This window comes from Nematolebias whitei, chromosome 10, assembly GCF_014905685.2.
Source record: "Nematolebias whitei isolate Nwh7 chromosome 10, NemWhi1, whole genome shotgun sequence".
Classification (NCBI taxonomy): Eukaryota; Metazoa; Chordata; class Actinopteri; order Cyprinodontiformes; family Rivulidae; genus Nematolebias; species Nematolebias whitei.
The window spans coordinates 7,043,268-7,063,719 of record NC_056507.1 but is presented as its reverse complement, the minus strand read 5'-3'; the positions used below and the strand labels follow the sequence as shown (position 1 = coordinate 7,063,719).

The 20,452-nt window shown below is 38.2% G+C and overlaps 1 protein-coding gene across 1 annotated transcript in view; it reads left to right on the top strand.

Annotated features, from left to right (window-relative positions):
- Nucleotides 1–678: 678 nt before the first annotated feature.
- Nucleotides 679–20,452, top strand: part of tmtc3 (transmembrane O-mannosyltransferase targeting cadherins 3) — a 57,239-nt gene continuing 37,465 nt past the window's right edge. The window contains exons 1-6 of the mRNA XM_037682581.1: nt 679–738; nt 1,327–1,540; nt 1,792–2,010; nt 4,307–4,406; nt 9,816–9,931; nt 11,081–11,253. Coding sequence (XP_037538509.1) covers nt 1,352–1,540; nt 1,792–2,010; nt 4,307–4,406; nt 9,816–9,931; nt 11,081–11,253 — 797 coding nt within the window. The 5' untranslated portion in view covers nt 679–738; nt 1,327–1,351. The remainder of the gene's footprint in view (nt 739–1,326; nt 1,541–1,791; nt 2,011–4,306; nt 4,407–9,815; nt 9,932–11,080; nt 11,254–20,452) is intronic.

Here is a 20,452-nt window from a genome sequence, read left to right as displayed (position 1 = left end):
GAAACACTGTTGACCAGATTACTGTGGATGAGAAACACTGTTGACCAGCTTACTGTGGATGAGAAACACTGTTGACCAGATTACTGTGGATGAGAAACACTGTTGACCAGATTACCGTGGATGAGAAACACTGTTGACCAGCTGTGGTTGAAAACTGCTGGGCTCCTCCATATGTTGATGTCAAGTAAAGTTTAAAAACACTAATCGTGGCTACGAAAAATGTGTCTAACGTCACTTTAAAACATACAACAGCTTAGGTGACCCTGTTAATGATGGCCCACGGAGGGAAAATGGGTTTAAAATAGATTAAAGTGAAGTCCATCTTCAGGTTTCCAGTAAGGATGCTGCTGCTAGGTTACAGCTGACAACAACAGCTGCAAAAATGTACGTCAACTGTCGCATAAAAAGCTAACAAAACCGTGGCGATATATCCAATATAGCATTATAACACAAAAATTGTCGCGTTTAACAACATGGAGTTGGTTGAAAAGAACTTGAAGACGTCAAAACAAGCTGTAGTCCAGCTTTAGCTAATGTTTGACTTACTTGCGCGCGTTCACCTTTGCACCGGAAGTAATCACCGGAAGTGATGTTAGCGACGCTAATAAGCTAACTGAGTTAGCTATTTGGCTCAACTGGAATACCTTATGTTCAGTTATGTCCTACCAGTGTGTGAAACCGTCACAAGATATTGAAATAAGTTTTGCTTTCACCGTTGCCTGCCCTAATATATCATTGGTAAGACTAACCTAAATACTTATATTCTCAACTTTAATCCATCCTAAAGACGGGTTAGCGTTAGCCGCTAAGTAATTGAGGGTACGTTAAACTTTAAAGCAACGAAAATTAAGTTTTTCATTCTTAGCAGTGTTGTTGCTACGAATAAATAACGACATTCTCGTGTTTATTTATTCAAACGGCTATTGCTTTGCAATGTTGTTATGCAAGTTCACTTGTCATTGCTGTTTTTGCTGCCAGGTGTTACAGTGCCGGTGGCTGTGTTTCAGCAGAAGCCAATTTCTAGACAGTTTTTTTTTGTTTGTTTTTTTTTCAATTATTGAGAAGTCCTACTTTCTCCTTTAAGCCTAAAAAAATATCTGAATCAGTCGGAGAGTTTTGCGCAAAGGTGGCTAAGTGATTTGCCTCCACAAATGGAGAATTAGGGAAACTAAATGCCCCAATTCAAAGTTATTTGTGAAGTTCTGTTCATGTGTAGGCTTGGTTGCCTGAAGACTGGAGTCCAACCAGGGGTTTTTATTAAAGGAAAGACTGCTTGTTTTGATATGTTTTAATGCATGTTAAATCCTGTTTTGCTCTCTTGCACAGTGATCAATGTGGGTTTTTGCCTGCAATGGCTGTCGTTTCATGGAAGGAGATTTTACTTCTGACTGGGCTGGTGGTGGGATGTTACTGGAACTGCCTTTCATGTGGATTTGTATTTGACGATGTCTCGGCTATCCTGGACAACAAGGACCTCCGGCCCTCAACTCCCCTCCGCAATATGTTCCTCAATGATTTTTGGGGCACACCCATGGCTGAGGCAAGTCGTGGTCCAAGATTGATTTATTTGTCCCCAAGCAGAACATAACATTTTAATTTATTAAAGTTAATTATTTTTAAAGTATCTTATTTAGCATTATGCGCACTGACATTTTTGCATTTTTATGTTGCTAAAAAATTGCACACTGAATCAAACACTTTAGCTACATGTAAAATAAAGACTGTATTATTGATTTGAAAGATTTAACTGTTTCAGTGTACCAACCAGCATCTGACATTGTCTTTTCGTAGGAACGAAGCCATAAATCTTACAGGCCCTTGACGGTGCTTACTTTCCGACTGAACTACCTCTTCAGTGAACTGAGAGCAGCTTCGTATCACCTGCTAAACGTCATTTTACACGCCGTTGTGTGTGTGCTTTTCCTGCGAGTTTGCCGACTGTTTTTGGACAAGACTTCGAGCTTTGTGGCGGCATTGCTTTTTGCTGTGCATCCCATCCACACAGAGGCAGTAAGTGTGTGTTTGATGGGTGAGGAAATGTTGTGTAACATGTCCACTGAGCATACATCAGGATGTCCACTAAAAGTTATTTTTGTGGACACCCCACATCCCTTTTGAGGAGTACCTCAAAAGAGATGAGCTAAAAGAATTAACTTGTAAATAATCAATCAACTCTGAAAGAAGGGTGGGCCACAATTACTCCACAACAATATGAGTGACTGGTAGTTTCTCATATTGACTGTTGATTATTCCAAGTTAATGCTGCTAATTGGCCCTGTCAATGCCCAAATCTCATCCTGATTTAATTGTTGTGATAGGAGCATAAGAGAGTTCTTTGAGTACAAATGTCTTCAAACCCTAATAAACTGAAGCAATGTTGTTTGCTTGTTTACTAAAAAAAAACCAAGTTGGCCAGAATTTCTCCACAACCATGAGTGGGAATGATAAAGGTAACAAATAACATCCAACCATCCATTATCTTTTATCTGCTTCTTCCTTCTCAGGTTGCAGGAGTCACTGGTGCACACATCCAGCAGTCACTGTGCGAGAGGCGGGCTACACCCTAGACAGGTGGCAAATCCATCACAAAGCCACATAGAGACATATAAATCCAAATCACAACATAATTACTCTCAGTGCACTGCAAACAAACAACCATTCATTCTCTCATTCACACCTAGAGACAATTTAGAGTTGCTAATTAGCCTAACATGCATGTTTTTGGTCTGCTGGAGGAAACTGTGGAGTGCCTGGAGAAAACACGCATGCACAGAGAACGTGCAAACTCCACGCAGAAAGACCCCCAGCCGGGATTTGATCCGGCAACCTGCTCACTGACAGGCAGCAGCTCAACTGTGCCACCCTAACAGAAAACATTTACTAAGTTATTGCAGCTAAAGGAGCTGTCAGTAGTAAATGCAGTGTCATTTGGGATGCGTTTTTATACACTTGGAATAAGTGGCGTTTTGGAATAAAGTAGGGATTTGATAGAACTGAGAATGTTGTTTCTTCCACACGAGGGCAGTCATAATTTAGATAAATTACAAAAGTCACTGTCAAGTAGACTTTCTTTAAGAGGTATGAGGTGCTTTGCATCTGCTGAAATGATTTACTTGAACAGACTTGTTTTCACAGCTGGATTCAAGAGTTCAGTTCAGTCGTAGACGACGTGTTCAACTCTCAGTAGCCTAGTGTTTTTTATGTGTGTTAAGTATCTTGTTGTGGAATGTGCTACTACATTTCTGTCAATGACTTACTCAGATGCTGATGATTTATTTGGAATGGATGTTTAGACACCTGGGAGTCTGGAAGGACGGTGTCATGTGATTAGTCATACTATCATACTAATAGTGTATTATTTCATTCTACCAGACCTTGTTTACTGCAGGTCAGAAATGAACAACGGATTACAAAAAACTTCCCCCAACATTTCAGCTTTGCAGTTAAATGTTCTATCATGGCACAAAAAGTATTCTTTAGAAAAATTAAGAATAACTTCTAGCTTACTTGCTGTAGATTGTTCTTCAGTTCTGAAGGAAAAACAGATTAATTCCGACTGCTTCAATGAGCTAATGGCAACTGGGAGCAGAGCCAATACCAAAATGGATTGCTGCCATCCTAAAACAACTCAAATCTCAAGTATTTTAGTGCAATTAGTGGAAACACTATTTTATGAACTTTCACATCATCCGTTTTGCATTAATCACCTACACAGAATTGTATGTTTTTTGTTTTCTTTAACAAGCTCAAATAGCATACGCAGCTTGTTAAAGCACTTCCTGAACAATCTGGAGCACTTAAAAATATGTTTTGTTTAGCATATTTCTGCATTGATAGCTGTAATGTTAAATTGACTGGTGCATGTTCTCTCAGGGCATGTGTAGGTTTTCTCCGGGTACTCCAGTTTCCTCCCACACTAAAAACATGCATGTTAGGCTGATTGGTAACTAAATTGGCCCTAGGTGTGAGTGAGAGAGTGAGTGGTTGTTTGTCTCATGTGTCCCTGTGATGGACTGGAGACCTGTCCAGGGTGTCCCCCACCTCTCGCACAGTGACTGCTGGGTATGTGCACCAGTGACCCGAAAAGGAAGAAGTGGGTAAAATATAATATATTTATGGATGTTACCACAAACCGCTGTAAAATGTTTGACATAAAGCAGCAGTCCACTTTCATCTTGCATGTGCTTCAAATAGTTGTTGGCTCAAAAGGACAAAGTAACTCAGATCTTTTGGCATTTTACTTAAAATACCTTAAAGTACAAAGACAAACTAAAGGACCAACTTGTGTCGTTTTTTTTCTCATCAGGTCACCGGTGTGGTTGGCAGAGCTGAACTTCTTTCTTCAATTTTCCTCCTGGCTGCTTTTTTGGCATACACAAAATCAACTGGCTCTGACAACTCAATTGGTAAGTCTGTGGGACTTTTGCTCATTTTGTGTCCGACATACAAAATTGATTTCTTTCCAAAAATGTATATTCCAAAACCTTTGCTATATCGCCTTCATTTCTCTACACAAGTAATTTTTTTTAGTAGTAGTATTTATGTCAAACAGGTTAAAACAACCTTACAACAAATAATACACAATGAATACGTAAGTAGATCCATACAAATGTTAAAACATACATTAAAATAAAAATAAAAATAAATCCTTCAAACAAATAAGTAAATAGGGAAATTGCTACATTTTATTTGTCTAAAAGGAGTAGGAAGAGGTATAAACGTATTTAACCCTACTCATGTATAGTTCCATATGTAGTATGACATATGCACAGATATATTCATACATTTTGCGAGTTCTTCATTTTTCTGACTGTGTAAATGTCGTGCATTGAGTTTAACAGAAATGTAACGAGAGACGTTATTTATCTTTGACCCATCAAAATGAATGCGGTCATTTATTTGCAGAATCAAAGTTTAACATCAAACATTTACATTAATTTGGCAAAATATGAAAACAATAACATGGCTAGTTTCACAGAAAGTGGGCACAATACGGCGATTGTCCTCACTTCTCAGCAGAACAGCAGACATCAGTCACACGGCGGTGATTGAGAACTTTGCTTCAGATATTTCTAAAATATCTGTAATGATTTTAGGAGAAAGGAGAGTTTAAGATGGAAAATGGAGATTTATCTTACAGAGAGATGTGTGAGGGAATTAATCTGTTTGACCAGAAACGTGCACGCTCCTTCAGTTCTCAGCTTGGTCACGGTACGCTTGGTCGAAGTAGAACTTTTACCTGGTTGATGATAGATCAGCGTCGGTATAGAATCCTTCCTTTGACTCTTTCAGCGTCTCCGTTGAGAACAGCTAAAATACTTCGAGAGTCGTGCGAGGTTATCCAAACAGAAGTTATAATTCCCAAAATCGTCCCTGCATTCTGGATTCCAATAGAAGCATCCTGGACGCCTGCGTTAGCATCCAAGAACTCTGAACTCTTTAACTCTCTTCAGAGAGTTAAAGTCTGGAACTCTTCTCCAGGAAAAAACTTTCAAGCTCTGAAAACTCCCATGTTGAACTCATTTCAGAGCGCACCAGCTGGAGTTGAACTGGGAAGTTGCCACATTTAAATGGGTCGACTTCCGGTTCATTTGAGAGCTTTCTAATTGGTGGATAGACCAGAAAAGAGGTGTGGTTTGTGATGTAAGGTGTTATCAAAGTCAAGGACAGAGATTAAGTTTGTTTAAAACAGACAGAAAGATTATTGGAGAAAACCAGACTTCGTGGAGTCAAACTCTCCTGTATCTTCTGTAAAAGTTAAACATGACATTTCTTTTTCAGTAAACTTTTAGTTGACCGAAACTTGAACCTTAACACACTTACAAATTTGCTCATTGAAGACAGAAAAATCAAGAAATGCATATTACCCTGATTTCTTCTTTGAATGAGGAATAAAAATCATTACTTACTGTTTATGTAAATAAAAATGAGTAGTTCTCTTCACAAGCTGTAAACATTGTTTGAACTAACACAATTTGATTATCAAACATTTGTAAAATAGTAATGATCATAGAGAATTGTCATTTCTACTTGATTAATTCAAGAAAGAAAGTCTCAGGATGGGTCAAACTGTATTTCTGGATGCAGATCAATGAAATAACAGTTTCTGTCCCACAAGGTTCTTAAGGTCAAGTGTTTTGACCTTAGGCTTAGTTTGACATCAGGTTAGGTTCACTACACATATATATATATATATATATATATATATATATATATATATATATATAAGAATATATTATCAGTAATATATCATTGTTAGCTTGATTTTAGTATTCATATACTTGTTTCTATGCAAGGAATACATATAATTAAACAGAATTTAAAAAACTGTCAAATTTAAATGACAATATTTAAGTGATTTTGTAATGGGCTAAGGACTACATGTGCTATAATTAAAAAAAAACAATCACCCTTACTAATATAACAAAGTGATATAAGAGCATAAACAACTTTTCAGTTTCAACGTTTAGGAGTTGTATTACTATTAATCAAATTTTGACTCAAACATCACACTATGCTGTTTGTCATGGATGAAAATTCAAATTTATGGACTTTCTTGTCATCAAAAGTACTTGGAACTTTTAAAACCTCTGTTTTAGGCTGATTGGTAACTAAATTGTCCCTAGATGTGAGTGAGAGAGTGAGTGGTTGTACAGGCAAACTAGACAAATTGGACAGAATTATTTATTTATTTTATTTTTCATATTTGATCACAATGAGTCCTCAAGGCTCAATGAGACTAACCTGTATAAATGAAGGTTGAATTGGATTAAATTGAATTGTTGTTTTTATGTGCTATAGAAATAAATTGACAATGGCATTGATGATTTATTTACAAAATGTAAAGCATTTCTCACTTCAGTATATTCTTCGGGGCTTCTCAAAGAATTTTTCAAAAGTCCTTGTTATAGAAAACACACACTTCAGTGGGTTGCAATATTTATGAATGAATGTATTCAGTAGGACTCATTTACAAGAGAGATCTGTTTTTAACAAAGAATGATGACAACAGTACACATTCTTAAAAGAAAGCAAATAAATTGAAAAAAACAATAAATGGAAGAAAATGATGTAAACAGCTACATTATAAAGCGATATACAATACTAAACACAGGAACATGTCTGCGTTGGCTTTTGTCATGAACTTAACAGATGTTTGAAGCCACTTAGAGAGGTCAGTGTCGAGAACTTAATATCTTTTTACAAGATATTCCAGGAAACAGGAGCCGAGTAGGAGAAGGCCCTTTTACCTAGTTCAGTCTGCACTGAGGGGACACTGCAGGTAATAATGTCCTGAGAGCGCACGCTGTAGCTGCACTCACACAGAAACATGTAGGAGGAGATGTATGAAGAAAACGGAACAAGAAGTGATTTAAAGATGAAAATGTACCAGTGAGAGAGTCTGCGTGAAGTTAATAACAAAATAACAAAAGCTGACCAAAGTGCTTTACGGTTAAGTCAGATTAAAAAGAGCAAAAAAACACATCTTGTGCCACTCAGAAAATAAGAAAGTTAACAATAAAACACAACAACAATAAAAACCATCTCTTAACTTGTTCTCAGGCTGTGCATGGATCAAATGCCAAGGAAAACAGATGAGTCTTGAGCAAAGATGTAAAAGTCTCAGCGGTCTTTAAATGATGCGGTAAACTGTTGCACAGTTTTGGAGCAGCAACCACAAAAGCCTGATCACCGCTGGACTTCAGTTTGGATCTGGAGACTTTTAAGAGGAACTGGTTGTTAGACCGGAGTGCTCTTACTGGAGTGTAGATGTTAAGAAGTCCACATAAATAAGACCGGGCCAGACCTTTAAAGACTTTTTAAAAACAAGCAATAAAATCTTCAAATCAATCCTGAAGTGGACAGGAAGTCAGTGGAGAGAATCCAGGGCAGGGGTTATGTGATCGTGTTTTCTAGTTGCTGTTAAAAGACGAGCTGCTGCGTTCTGGACAGTCTGTAAACAATGCATGTAAACAAGAGCCATATTGACAGAACAAAGTCAAGGGGAGAGCCTCAATATCACCCCAAGTCACCTAAGTAAAAGAAAAAAAATGGAACAACTCACCTATGAATAAAAAAGAAACACAGCCAGCACATTATCTGTTTAAACAAAATGTACCTTAGTACTGAGATGAGTGGAAGCTGTGGTGCATGTCCTTGACTTTCTTCATGTTGTGTTTGTAATTTGTTGTTGCCACCACAGTGAGGCATTCAAGATGGGCATGGGTCATTTGGTTTCCCTGTTTTTGCTTGATCATGTTCATGGTTGAAAATGTTGACTGTAAAAATTTCAGCTTTTAGCTATTACCCCAATCCCATGAAGAAAATACCAGTCTACAATAATACCAGTATAATACCAATGTCCTTTCTCAACAATGAATATGCTATAATATGTGTACGGATAACGATGCCCCCGTCACATTTCCGCCTGCCCCCTCATGTGACCATGCCTAGAACTGGCCCTGTAAGATGCTCTTACTTCCTTCACCACAGATGATAGCAGGTGCAGAGACGCGCGCGGCCGGTGATCAGCTGATCCGTCTGAGGTTAACAGGACATTTTTTACGTCTTTTGACCGGCAGGTCAGTGGACACGCGTGGCCGGTGAGGACTTATTTTTACCTCTACCAGCCAGTCGACCTCCTCCTCAACAACTAGATTAACACAATTTTATATTGTGCATTCTTATTTAGTTTTCTTTGCGCTGTATGATTCATAAAACCGCATCATAGAAGCCCGATCCGACATGCGCAATTATTGCACAATGCGCCAACACGTTTTAAAAATGTATTTTCTGTGCTGGTGTATTGTTGTAACCTGTCACGAGAGCCACCAATAAAGCATGGCAAACCGCATGTGGCTCGGGAGCCATGCAACGAGTATCCCTGATCTAAACCAACATACAATGAATTACAATAGTTCAAACGAGAGGTAAAAGCATCAATCACCTTTTCAAGGTCTCTGAAAGAGAGACAATACTTCACCTTGGCAATGAGTCTTAGTTGGAAGAAACTGAATTTCACAACTGCATTTATCTGTTTGTCTACCTGTAATTTAAAAGCACTATCAAAAATAACTCCCAGATTCCTGACAGGGGAGTGGTTCTATGAAGCCGAGGGGCCAAGAGTGTCAAGGGCGTTAACATTTACCAAAGCTGGTGACTTCAGTTTTATTGTCATTTAAATTCAGAAAATTTAGTTTTAACCAGACTTTAATGTCATTTAGACAGTTCAAGAGTGGATCCACTGGAGTGACCCGTCTGACTCAATGGGAAGATACAACTAAATATCATCAGCGAAGCAATAAAAAGGGATTCTGTTTTCTAAAAATGGACCCTAAAGGCAACATGTAAAGATTAAAAAGCAGTGAACCTAAAATAGATCCTTGAGGGACCCCACAAATTGGAGGAGTCACACATGAAGAGCGTTCCCCTAAATGAACAGAAAAACTTCCGTCAGTCAGGTAGGATCCAAACCAGGATAAAACTGTGCCTTTGATACCAACCACCTGCTCACGTCAACTGATTAAAGTTAGAAAATGTATTATCTTATGGGTGTATGTGGACTGAACTGCACACCTTGCCATGACTGACTGCAATCTGTTCTGTTATTATGATAACAAGTACGCTTTAGGTGACAGAACAGATTACTCAGTCATGGCAAGCTGTCTGTTCATGCATCTACATTTATATTCAGTAACTTAAGAACTAAGACTCTGTGGGGACTGATTCAGTTGTAAATACTTAGCAGATTTATACATAATGGAGCATGTATCCGAGATCGTATAGAATTATGTGTTTGCTTTGCTGTCTTTCAGTTTGGCCTCCCATCACTCTGACTGTAGTCCTGGTGGCTGCAGCAACACTATGCAAGGAGCAGGGAATCACTGTGATCGGCATCTGCTGTGTCCATGAAGTGTTCGTTGCACAAGGGGTATGGAAATGTCCTCGTCTTCAAGCTCTCAGAAAATGTAACATTCGTTGAGAAACCAGAACTTAAAAACAAAAAAGTCCTTAATTTAGTTTAAAGGATAGAAGATATCATCTTCAAGGGAGTTCTGGTCAAATTAACTAAACTTATAAATAAGGTTGTTTTTTTTTATAATTATACTATAAATCAGAGCCACACAAGGGTAATGGTTTAAAAAAAGACAGAGAACGTTCAGGCTATGTCTGATGTTTTTAGATGACACATTCAGTGATGTTCTGCAGCATCTTTACTGAAGATCAGTTTGTAAACGAATTGTGAGAGTATTCAAAGAGGTCAGTGTTTCTAAGCTACTGATTTTTATGTACTGTCAATGGAACATAAAACAAGAAGGGAGTTTACTGTTCTTGGTACACTGGAGGTATTTTTTAAGGTTTCTAGTAGTACATCTAGTACTGTAACATCAGGGTGATGAGGTCTGTGGAGAACGTAAAGGTAGAAACATGGATTAAATTTATCCGTCGCTGCATTGGATTTCTGTCATTTTGAACGTGGCCTGGTCAGATTACCATCATGTGTAAAAATGAGGAGGGGCAAGAAAAAGTATTTTGTGGTCTTGTTAAATCCATCTACGGTAATCTAAAGATGATACAGGAATTAAACCAACGCTATTTTCAACCAATAAAGAGAACCAGAGCCACAGTTTGACCCAATCAGAGCAGAGCGTTGCGGGTCGTGCCGTCTGGTTCACGGTGAGCCTGAGTGTGAGCTGCAGAGAAAAACCGCAGGTAAGCTCACCTGCATCAAGCCATGGGGGACACCCCACTACCCCAACAGAACCGCCCACCTCTTTATGAAGGTGATGACATAGTAATTTATTAAACGTTGTAATCTCTGGGTGCAGAAAAAAAAATCTGTCAAAAGAAAAAAAATGTATAACTAAGACTAAATCTGGTGCAATGCATCCATTTTTTTTGTTTGTTTGTTTGTTTGTTTTGTGCGTGTTTATCTTGCACTGTTCAGATGATTTATTTTTTAATTTAGGACCAAAAACATAAACATTAAGAATGTTGAAATCCAACACTTGAATGAATGTTGAATGAAAGAATATTCATTATTTATTTAATTTCCTGTCTCATCTTTTATCACTTGTAGTTCACACTACCCATGCTGCTGGACACTTTGCGGCAAGTCCTGCGGGGTAAAGATGGATTCCCTTGTGTTGTCCTGCAAACGCTGCTGAAGCTCATTGTCCTCATCATCAGCACCCTGCTGCTTGTCATCATAAGGGTTCAAGTCATCCAGTCGCAACTTCCTGTCTTCACCAGGTAGGAAAATGTTAAAACTAAATGCTGTTGACACTATACTTTAGTCAATGTAAAGACCCTAAAAGCTTTTAAAGAATCTGAAAATCAAAGATTTACCTTTTTGCTAAAATGTTTTTTTGTGCAGTAGTAGCTCAATCTGTTCAACATCTTTGTGCAAAAATGGAAAAAAAAAGATCCATAAACCATTAAGGCCAGTGAAATACAGTTAAGGTCACAATGTTTATTCAAATTGACACAGGATTGTACACACTATAATAGTGTGGTTCCTTATTTATAGAAAATTGCATAACTCCTTTAATTAAAGTAAAAGGTTGCCCTATATGTTTTGGTAATTACAGTTGAGGGATGTTGTTAATTTGCATCTGTAGAGCTTGATCGAAAGATAAAGCATGCATACTTTTTTTACATATTCAGGCCAACATCAATAACAACGTCTCAAATGTTGATCCTAAGGATTAAAAGTCCTTAGTTATCTTCTTTAATGACTGTGAGTTCAGTAGGAGCTTTATAGATTCAGAAACACCTGCTATATGATATTTACCCTGTGAATGATGGCTGTTTTATATGTGCATTTCTTTTCCAAACCTCCATTCTTCCATTTCCTTTACATGCTTTTTCTTTTCTGGATTGTGGGAAAGCTGGTGGCTAGGATGTTTACCTCCATTCTACGGCCATTTGAGAGGTTATGGGTCATGTTCGTCTTGGAAAACTTGCACACATTGGTGAACGAATCTGTTGGACTCCTGGAAATGTAATTTTATGCATATAACTACTGTTCACTGTAGGAGAGGAACAAAGTACAACACATGCTGGTGAAGATTCTCAGTCATCCAGGACATGAATTCAAAAAGCGTTCAATACAAAAACAACTGGACTTTATTTGTAACAGAAGACGTTTCGCTCCTCATCCGAGGAGCTTTTTCAATTCAATGAGCAGTGAGTGAATCTGAATCTAACGTGAATCTCTCACTTACTGCTCATTTAATTGAAAAAGCTCCTCGGATGAGGAGCGAAACGTCTTCTGTTACAAATAAAGTCCAGTTGTTTTTGTATTGAACGCTTTTTGAAAGTACAACACATGAAGTATAGAACATGTGTCCTGGCTAAAGACACCTCTAATCACACCTTAAGGCAAATAACATGATGACAACAGTGACTAGCTGACAGCAGCACAGATGTCATTCATGGGCACCCCTCTAAATGGAGGTCATGGAGCTGTAGTCCTAAGGAATAACTTTAGAAAAATATACTGCAGACAGAGCATGGAAGTTCCAAGTCGCTTCTCAGTTGTCTGTGCAAGAAGCAGCAGAACTTTATATAAAAGAAACTTCAAATCTACCAATTCCAAAGGTTCAAATGCAGGTTCACAAAGATCCCAAGCATCAATGTAAGCTCCCAGGACAGAACATTGGGTTTGGCAATGGGGTTCAGTCTAGTCCTGAAGAAATCCATAGCCAGAGAATGAGTGCCTTGTCTGATTCCAACAAAACCAACATGGCAGGCAGAAAATTACACCAGGTAAACATTAAATGTGGAAAACCAGAAAGTTTCTTTATTTGTCATTTGCACCACATGTGGTGGAATGAAATTGTGTACACAGGGTCCCAGTTACATCCATTTCAGAAACCTATTCAACAGCCTCTGCAGAAACATTAAAACATCTATCATTGCGCACTGATCTGGGATAATGTGCTGGACCTCAGATCACTTCTCAAAGGCTTGGAATTTGTAGGCATATAATCCTCTAGTGGAGGGTGCCCTTGCTATCTGGATTGTTGCTACCACAGCAGAGCGTAGGCCTTTGCCTGACAAGCTGGACCTTTCAGCACTTACATATGCAGCTTCCACAGTTCTGGTTGTGGATTAAATAATTCCCCACCCTTGCCTGGAGCTAGGTTTTTGAATTTGAATACATAAACAGCAGTGAGAGTATCATAAATCTCTGATTCTTCTCTCTTGTGTATTGCTCTGCCTGAGATGCTTTTCCTTGTAACCATTCATTTCGTTCCTAAATGCTTATCTGTTTTGTTTGTTACCACATGGTCAATTTAGTGCCAGTGTTTTGAGTGCAAATGTTGCCATGGTATTCTTAAGGTGGTTCTTAAGTTGGAAAATTGTTTCCATTCTTGAGAAGTCAAAGTGTGTGCATTCAAGTTCACCTTGCCTGTTCCATGCTTTCCAACGACTGAGGGCCACAATTTCCACTCCTCCCCAATGCAAGCATTAAAGTCACTAGGGGTGCACCAATTGCATTTTTCTGACCGATCACCGATTTCTAAAATGTCTGATCTGCCGATTCCAATTTTGGCCGATATCGCTTTTGTTTTCTAAGCGACACTGTCAGGTGTTATAAGGTCACAATGCACATTCAATTTTCCTATCTTATTTTATTGAAAAACATACCCTTGAACAATATCCTAGAAACAATATAAACTTGTTTTAACTGGACATGAGGTAGTGCTCTGAAATATAAATGAAGTTCAGACAATTGTTGTTAAAACTTAAAAAAAATCTGTAAAATCGGTTTCTCATTCAAGTATCGGCCGATTTCCCAAAATTAAGGAAATCGGGGCTGATAAATTGGCCGGCTAATTTATCAGTGCACCCCTAGAAATCACCCAAGAGAATTACACTGTCTCCTTTGGCCTTACATTTGCCAAATCTCAAATTGAAATGCTCCTTCTCAACCACTGAATGCTGTATTGCTAGTAAGCAAACATTAATCAGGGTGGGATGAATGTTGTCTTTTAGAGGGATCTGAGCTGTTAGTATGTCATTTATAGGTTCTGGAAAAATTGTGTAACACTTGTGTTTGATGTTGCCAGAGTTTGGGCATCTAACTTCACTCAAGGAAAAAAAAATGTGTATGATGTTTGCTTTTGCAAGCTTGCTGCAAATAATTGCAGTGGCTTGTTCTGGTCTTATACTCTACTATCCCTTGTCATTTGTAGTGCGAACATTCCAGGTTGCAAGGTTGAGAAGTTGCCTGTTCTTTTTTGTCATGGACTCTAATCCATCTGTTAACATCAGTTACCCCAGCTGCAGTAAAACTGGAGTTAACGCCAACATTCAACGCCAGGTGCAATGGTAGAGCCAGGGAATGGCCAATGGTGGTCTTGACTAGTGTGGATTAATCATTGGCTACCTCAGACATGTTGGGAAACTATACTTTTAGTAATATAAAAACGAGAAAGCATCGTTTCCTCATGATAGGTCGGCCAGTTTATATTTATATATGGCGATGGCCAACTTGGATTTTGATCTGTCACTTTGTTTGGTAGTGACCTTTCTTACACCTAGATGCAGCGAAATACAAAACTGGAAATTAGCTGAAGAAGAATTATGCATATCATACAGTATGTTTTTCATTCAACCTTTATTTAGACAGGTAAATCCCATTGAGCCTCGAGGACTCATTTACAAGAGAGACCTGATTTCAACAAAGAATGATGACAAGAGATGTATGAGATGGATGAAGGCAACCTTTTCCCTATTATCAGTGTTTTTCTACCAAGTTAATCTTTGTAAGTCTAAAGGTGCTATCAAGAAAAACAACACCAAGACACAGTATTTTGTATGTTAACTTTCCTTCACATTTCCACTAATTAAACAAAACATGTTTTTCAGCCAGGCAGCCAAAACAATGGTATGTTTCCACCAGCTGGATGGAATATACAGTAGCCTCAAACAAGAGAGAGAGTCCTTCTTGGACACTTGGAATATATAAATAAATGTATTTCTGTGTTGATTGTTGGAGAGAGGTTCTGCCCATGTTACTGTAAGGATGACATCTTGTGTGGCTTGTGGGGGTGTCGTTTGATTAATGTAAGGGCTGTATCTCTCTCCAAGTAAACTTAACATGTTTTGGTCCAACTTCAGTCCTGGACTCCCGAGTAATTACTTCCAATAATTTTTCTAACATTGATACTTTGCACATTTTTGACCCAATCATTTTAGGAAACCAAACCATAACCATTTAAGCAATATAAATAAATGGCTATTACCCTGAATTGGATTAACTCCAACAAATACCATACCAATTTATTTATAGAGCACTTTAAACAGCAACAAGGCCAACCAAAGTGCTGTACAATAGAAACAAACAAGCACAGCGGACAGGAAAACATAAAATAAAAGTATAGATATAAATAGCAGCAGATAATAACTAAATGGCCAATAATGTGGAATACAGACAGGATCAAAACAAATCACACCGTAAATAGTCCGTTGTACATGAACATCCAATAATTACTTTCCCAGAATTTCATTAAAATCTGTCTAGTAATTCACAAGATACTTTAACAGACTAACAGAGATACAGTCTTTTGGGCATTTGTAGTAAACTTTAGACATGATATACATATTGTTGCCATGTTGGGTTCAAAGGCTGTATGTAGCACAACATACTTGTACATATTGATGTTTTCTTTTATTTTAAACTGTCTAAAAATAACTTGTTCTGCCAAAAATACATAAAGTCAAAACTTCAGCAATTGTATAAAAAAAAAAATCAGATAGAAAATGTTTGTAGTTTAAAAAAAAATAACTTTTGATCCGTGTGAAAACTGTCAGTCTAAATGTTAATAGTTTTGCTGGCTTAAGTATTTGTGTTTAATCTTCTTTTTTAAAATTGATTGTCTGCACAAGATTCTACCTGATGAGATTTGAGCTTAAATATAAAAAACAATCAGGATAGCCTGATCTGGCTGTAATCCTAAACCTGACTTCAGATTGTCTGAAAGCATTTATCATAAAGCCATAACAATATCTCATAAAAGATTATCACCTCTCCATTGATGATTAGATTTCACAAAAGGGGTGCTGCAGAACAAGTTTGGACTACTATTCCTATCAGAGTAGTTCATGTGCAAGCGTGAGCTGCTTAACTGGAACAACAAAGACAGACAGACAGACAGACCATGAGTTAGAGATGCGGGAATATCACAGGAAGCCGTAAAGACTACACAGCTGTGACCACAGGATTAACTCTGTCTCAGTCATTTTAGAGCACATTATCACTTGTCACATGGCTATAACTTTCTTTATACTTTTATTTATTGCCCACTGCTAAAGACAAAAGTATTTTTGCTCATGTCTATGTATTTGTGTGTGCAGTTGTTAGCTTGTTGGGGTGGCAAATAACTTATTATGATGATTATGATTATTATTTATTTGTCATATGCAAGTCAACACAAGGTCAACAACGCAATGAAATGCTCAGGACGAGAAGAACCGTCTTCGACTCGTAAAAAAATAAAATAAATAAAAATCAAGAACTACCACAGCATGCAACAAAAGTACAAAACAAAGCACCAAAAAGTGAAAAAGAAATGCAACATCTACAAGGTCCAAAATAAATATAGTAAACAACATGGTAGAATGCAATGGTGCAAGTAAGATGAATCAATACATACAAGTACCTCACAGACAGTAACACTGCTTAAATGCACATGATACATATTGCTCACAACATACACCGCACAGGTTGCTCGACAGGCCACTGCATAGGCATTGAGCAACATTGAGATGGACTGAACCACGATGGCAAGGTGGCAACACACATGATACAGCCACATAATGCAGCAGCAATAAACATATTAGGTGTCACAGATGTGACTCAGTTCTGTCAAGCTGGTAGACGGAGAAGTCGTCTGGAGCCACAGCACAGTCGAGGATAGACGTATCCAGCCATGTTTTTGTAAAGGCAAAGACACAACAGCTCCTTGTGTCTCGCTTGCAATAAATCCATGCGTGCAGATCATCCAGTCTAATCCTCAAAGACTGAACGCCCGAAAGCAGAACTGGGGGGTACTGCATATGGGTTTGCTGCATCTCGTGCGGGTCCTGCACAAAACATCAGCTTGCTTTCCTCTCCATGTTTTCCTCCTATGGTACTCAAGTAAACAATGGACCCAGGGAAAATGTCTGCCGCAGAATCCCCAAACGTCGGCCCAAAGTCACAGACGATCGCAACGCCAAAAGTGTGTCATGGTCATATCCGTAGCATGGGAGTGCAGTCCAGGTGCAAAAAGTCATATGAACCACTGGACAGATTTTAATGAAACTCAGTGATAATTGATTGTACCGTCCTCTACATCTGAATAACATTTGAAGTCAACCCCATTTATGGCTGCCACAGCTAATCAACATTAGCTAACACAAAAACGCCTCTAACTCAGTCATTTTTACAGCTTTTAAGAAGCTTTTATCTTTGGGACAGCTATGTCTGAGTGGTTAGATCAGTTACCCTCCAATGCGAGAGTTGGGGGGTTGACTCCACCAGCACTAACATGCTGAAGTGTCTCTGGGCAAGACAGTGAACCCGTCATTGCCTCCGATGTGTGTCCCATTGGTGTATGAATATGATAAAGCACTGATTAGTCTTTATAAAGATATAGTAGAGTGCTGTATGAATGGGTAAATGAGGGTGCAGATTGTTTTTTAAAGCGCGTTGAGTATCTTGACAAGATAGAAAGGTGCTATATAAGTGCAGTTCATTTACCATTTTAGCTGGAATTTCATGTGATGGTAGCCACATGAAATAATAGTACAGTAGTCCCTCACTACTTTGCGGTTTATTTTTTACGGATTCGTTATATCGCGGATTTTTAAAGTACAATTAGACATGGCACAATTGATTGATTGATGGATTGATGGCCATGGATTGTTTATTTAAAATAAATTATTTTAAATGTTTTTGCACTTGTTGGCTGTTCACACACATTAATTCTGTCAAGGAATGCTAGAGTTTTAATAACTTTGTTCTCAATGCAGTTTACAGCAACAGTATTTACCACAATCCGAAGGATGGATGCTAATTTTCCTGTTGCTCTGACATATTTTCACTTAATATGTCTTGGGTCATAAATTTAACTTGTGTTGCAATTTTATTTGCCTTCTCTACAGCGCTCTTCAGAATGTAACATTCTTTCAGCTTTTTACATTCTCTTATCTGTGCCTTATCAAATTAAAGCACATGACATCTCATTGTTTAGTTTTTTTATGCTTTACTGAAACATTCTTAAGGAACCATCCATCCATCCATTATCTTTACCCGCTTATTCCATTTTTGGGTCACGGGGGTCGCTGGTGCCCATGTCCAGCAATCACTGTGCGAGGGGCGGGGTACACCCTGGACGGGTCGCAAGTCCATCACAGGGACACATAGAGACAAACGAGACAAACAACCATTCACTCTCTCACTCACACCTAGGGACAATTTAGAGTTACCAATCAGCCTAACATGCATGTTTTTGGTCTGTGGGAGGAAACCGGAGTACCCGGAGAAAACCCACGCATGCACAGAGAGAACATGCAAACTCCACCCAGAAGGCCCCTGGACCGGGGTTTGAACCAAGGACCTGCTCGCTGAGAGGCAGCTGCTCCACCAGTTGCGCCACCATGCTGCACTTCTTAAGGAACCATTGAAATATTTTTTAAATGTATTTTTTATTTTAGATCAATATTTTCTTTTTCTTTTGCATTCTATGAAAAGATAAGCAGCGATTCAGCCTCACCATTTGAAAGGTGCTTTTTTCTCATGTACAATGAGATTTTATTCTCAGAGAAGTATTTTCAGATTATAGTTGCTATTGTGAAGTTAACAAACCTTAACAGGAAGAAGCATCTTGTGTAAGATAAAAGGTACAAGGCAAGACATGTTTTTTTTTTTTTTTTTTTTTTGGGGGGGGGGGGGTTGTACTGAACACTAAAAATAGTTTTTTTGTTTTTGTTTTTTATCAGCATATTGATTGTTGAATCTTTGCCTTGTCACAACACGTACTATCATTTTTTGCACGCAACAATAAACTAGTGCATCTATCTGGCGTGCAGTTACTCACATTAAGTCAATTCAATTCAGTTTATTTAATTAGTGCCAATTCACAACAAAGTTGTTTCAGGACACGTTACAGAAACTTTCACATACATAGAAAAGCCAAATTAATTAATTAAACATTAGTGCTCTCCTAATTGATTATATTTCCTTATGAACAATTTCAAAAACAAACGTTATATTTACAGTGTTTGGTAATTTAACAGATGTGAAACTAATTTCATATTTTATTAAAACATTGTACAGTACAGTAGATGAAGACAAAACGGTGAGTCTTGAGCTTATACAGTCATCGCATTTAGTGATCTTTTTCTGAATATGTAATAAAGATGATCAGGGTACTGATGGCAATGGTTTATACATTTATTAGGGGTATCATTTTACTTAAAGCACATCTTTAATGTGATGAGTAAGTCAGTGTTGTATTTAGAGGGTTCATGTTGTGCAAAAAATAAAATTATCAGTTCATATGTTTTATGAAATATTGCTTTGTCAGAGCCGTGGTCTTTTCAAACCTCAAATTTTACTTTTAATTGAGACAAACTGAATTTGGTTCAATTCAGTTTCTTTATATAATGCCAAGTCACAACAGAAATTGTCTCGGAGCACTTAACAAAAACATACCAAACCTATGAGGTGGATGGATTATCTCAGCAAAGGAGAAGTGCTCAATAAGGTCAAGGTTTCTTTATTTGTCATTCGCGTCACATTTGGTACATGTGGTGAAACGAAATTGTGTACACAGGGTTCCAGTTACATCCAACAAAAGTATAAATTGTAAAGAAAAACGGTAATAAGATCTAAGATATAAACTAAGAAAGATGCTAAACTAAGAATACATTAAGCACTAATAGTGCAAAAACAATACACCAAACAACAGCAGTACAAACATGAGTGTGTGTGAGCAGATGAGTACGAATGAACACAACAATGTGAAATAAATCAGCAGCATAAGATCAGCAGCACATATCACAATCAAGTGGAGTTCCAGTGATTTATTTTTTCTCACAGTGATAATTCTGATTAGGGATTTGTGAGTAACAGCTTCAGGTTAGAAGCTGTTTCTCAGTCTAGTGGTTCTACACTTAATGCTCCTCCACCTCCTGCCTGAGAGGAATGGGATAAGAAGTGTGTGTGCTGGGTGAGTGGGGTCCTTCATGATGCAGGTGGCCCTCTTCCTGCATCTGGAGGTGTAAATGTCTGTGATGGTGGGGAGACTGACTCCAACAGTCTTCTGTGCAGCCTTCACCACTCTCTGCAAAGCTTTTCTTTCTGCAGCTGTGCAGCCTCCATGCCACACATTGATGCTGGAGCACAGGATGCTCTCCACTGCACACCTGTAGAAGGAGGTGAGGACTGAGCTTC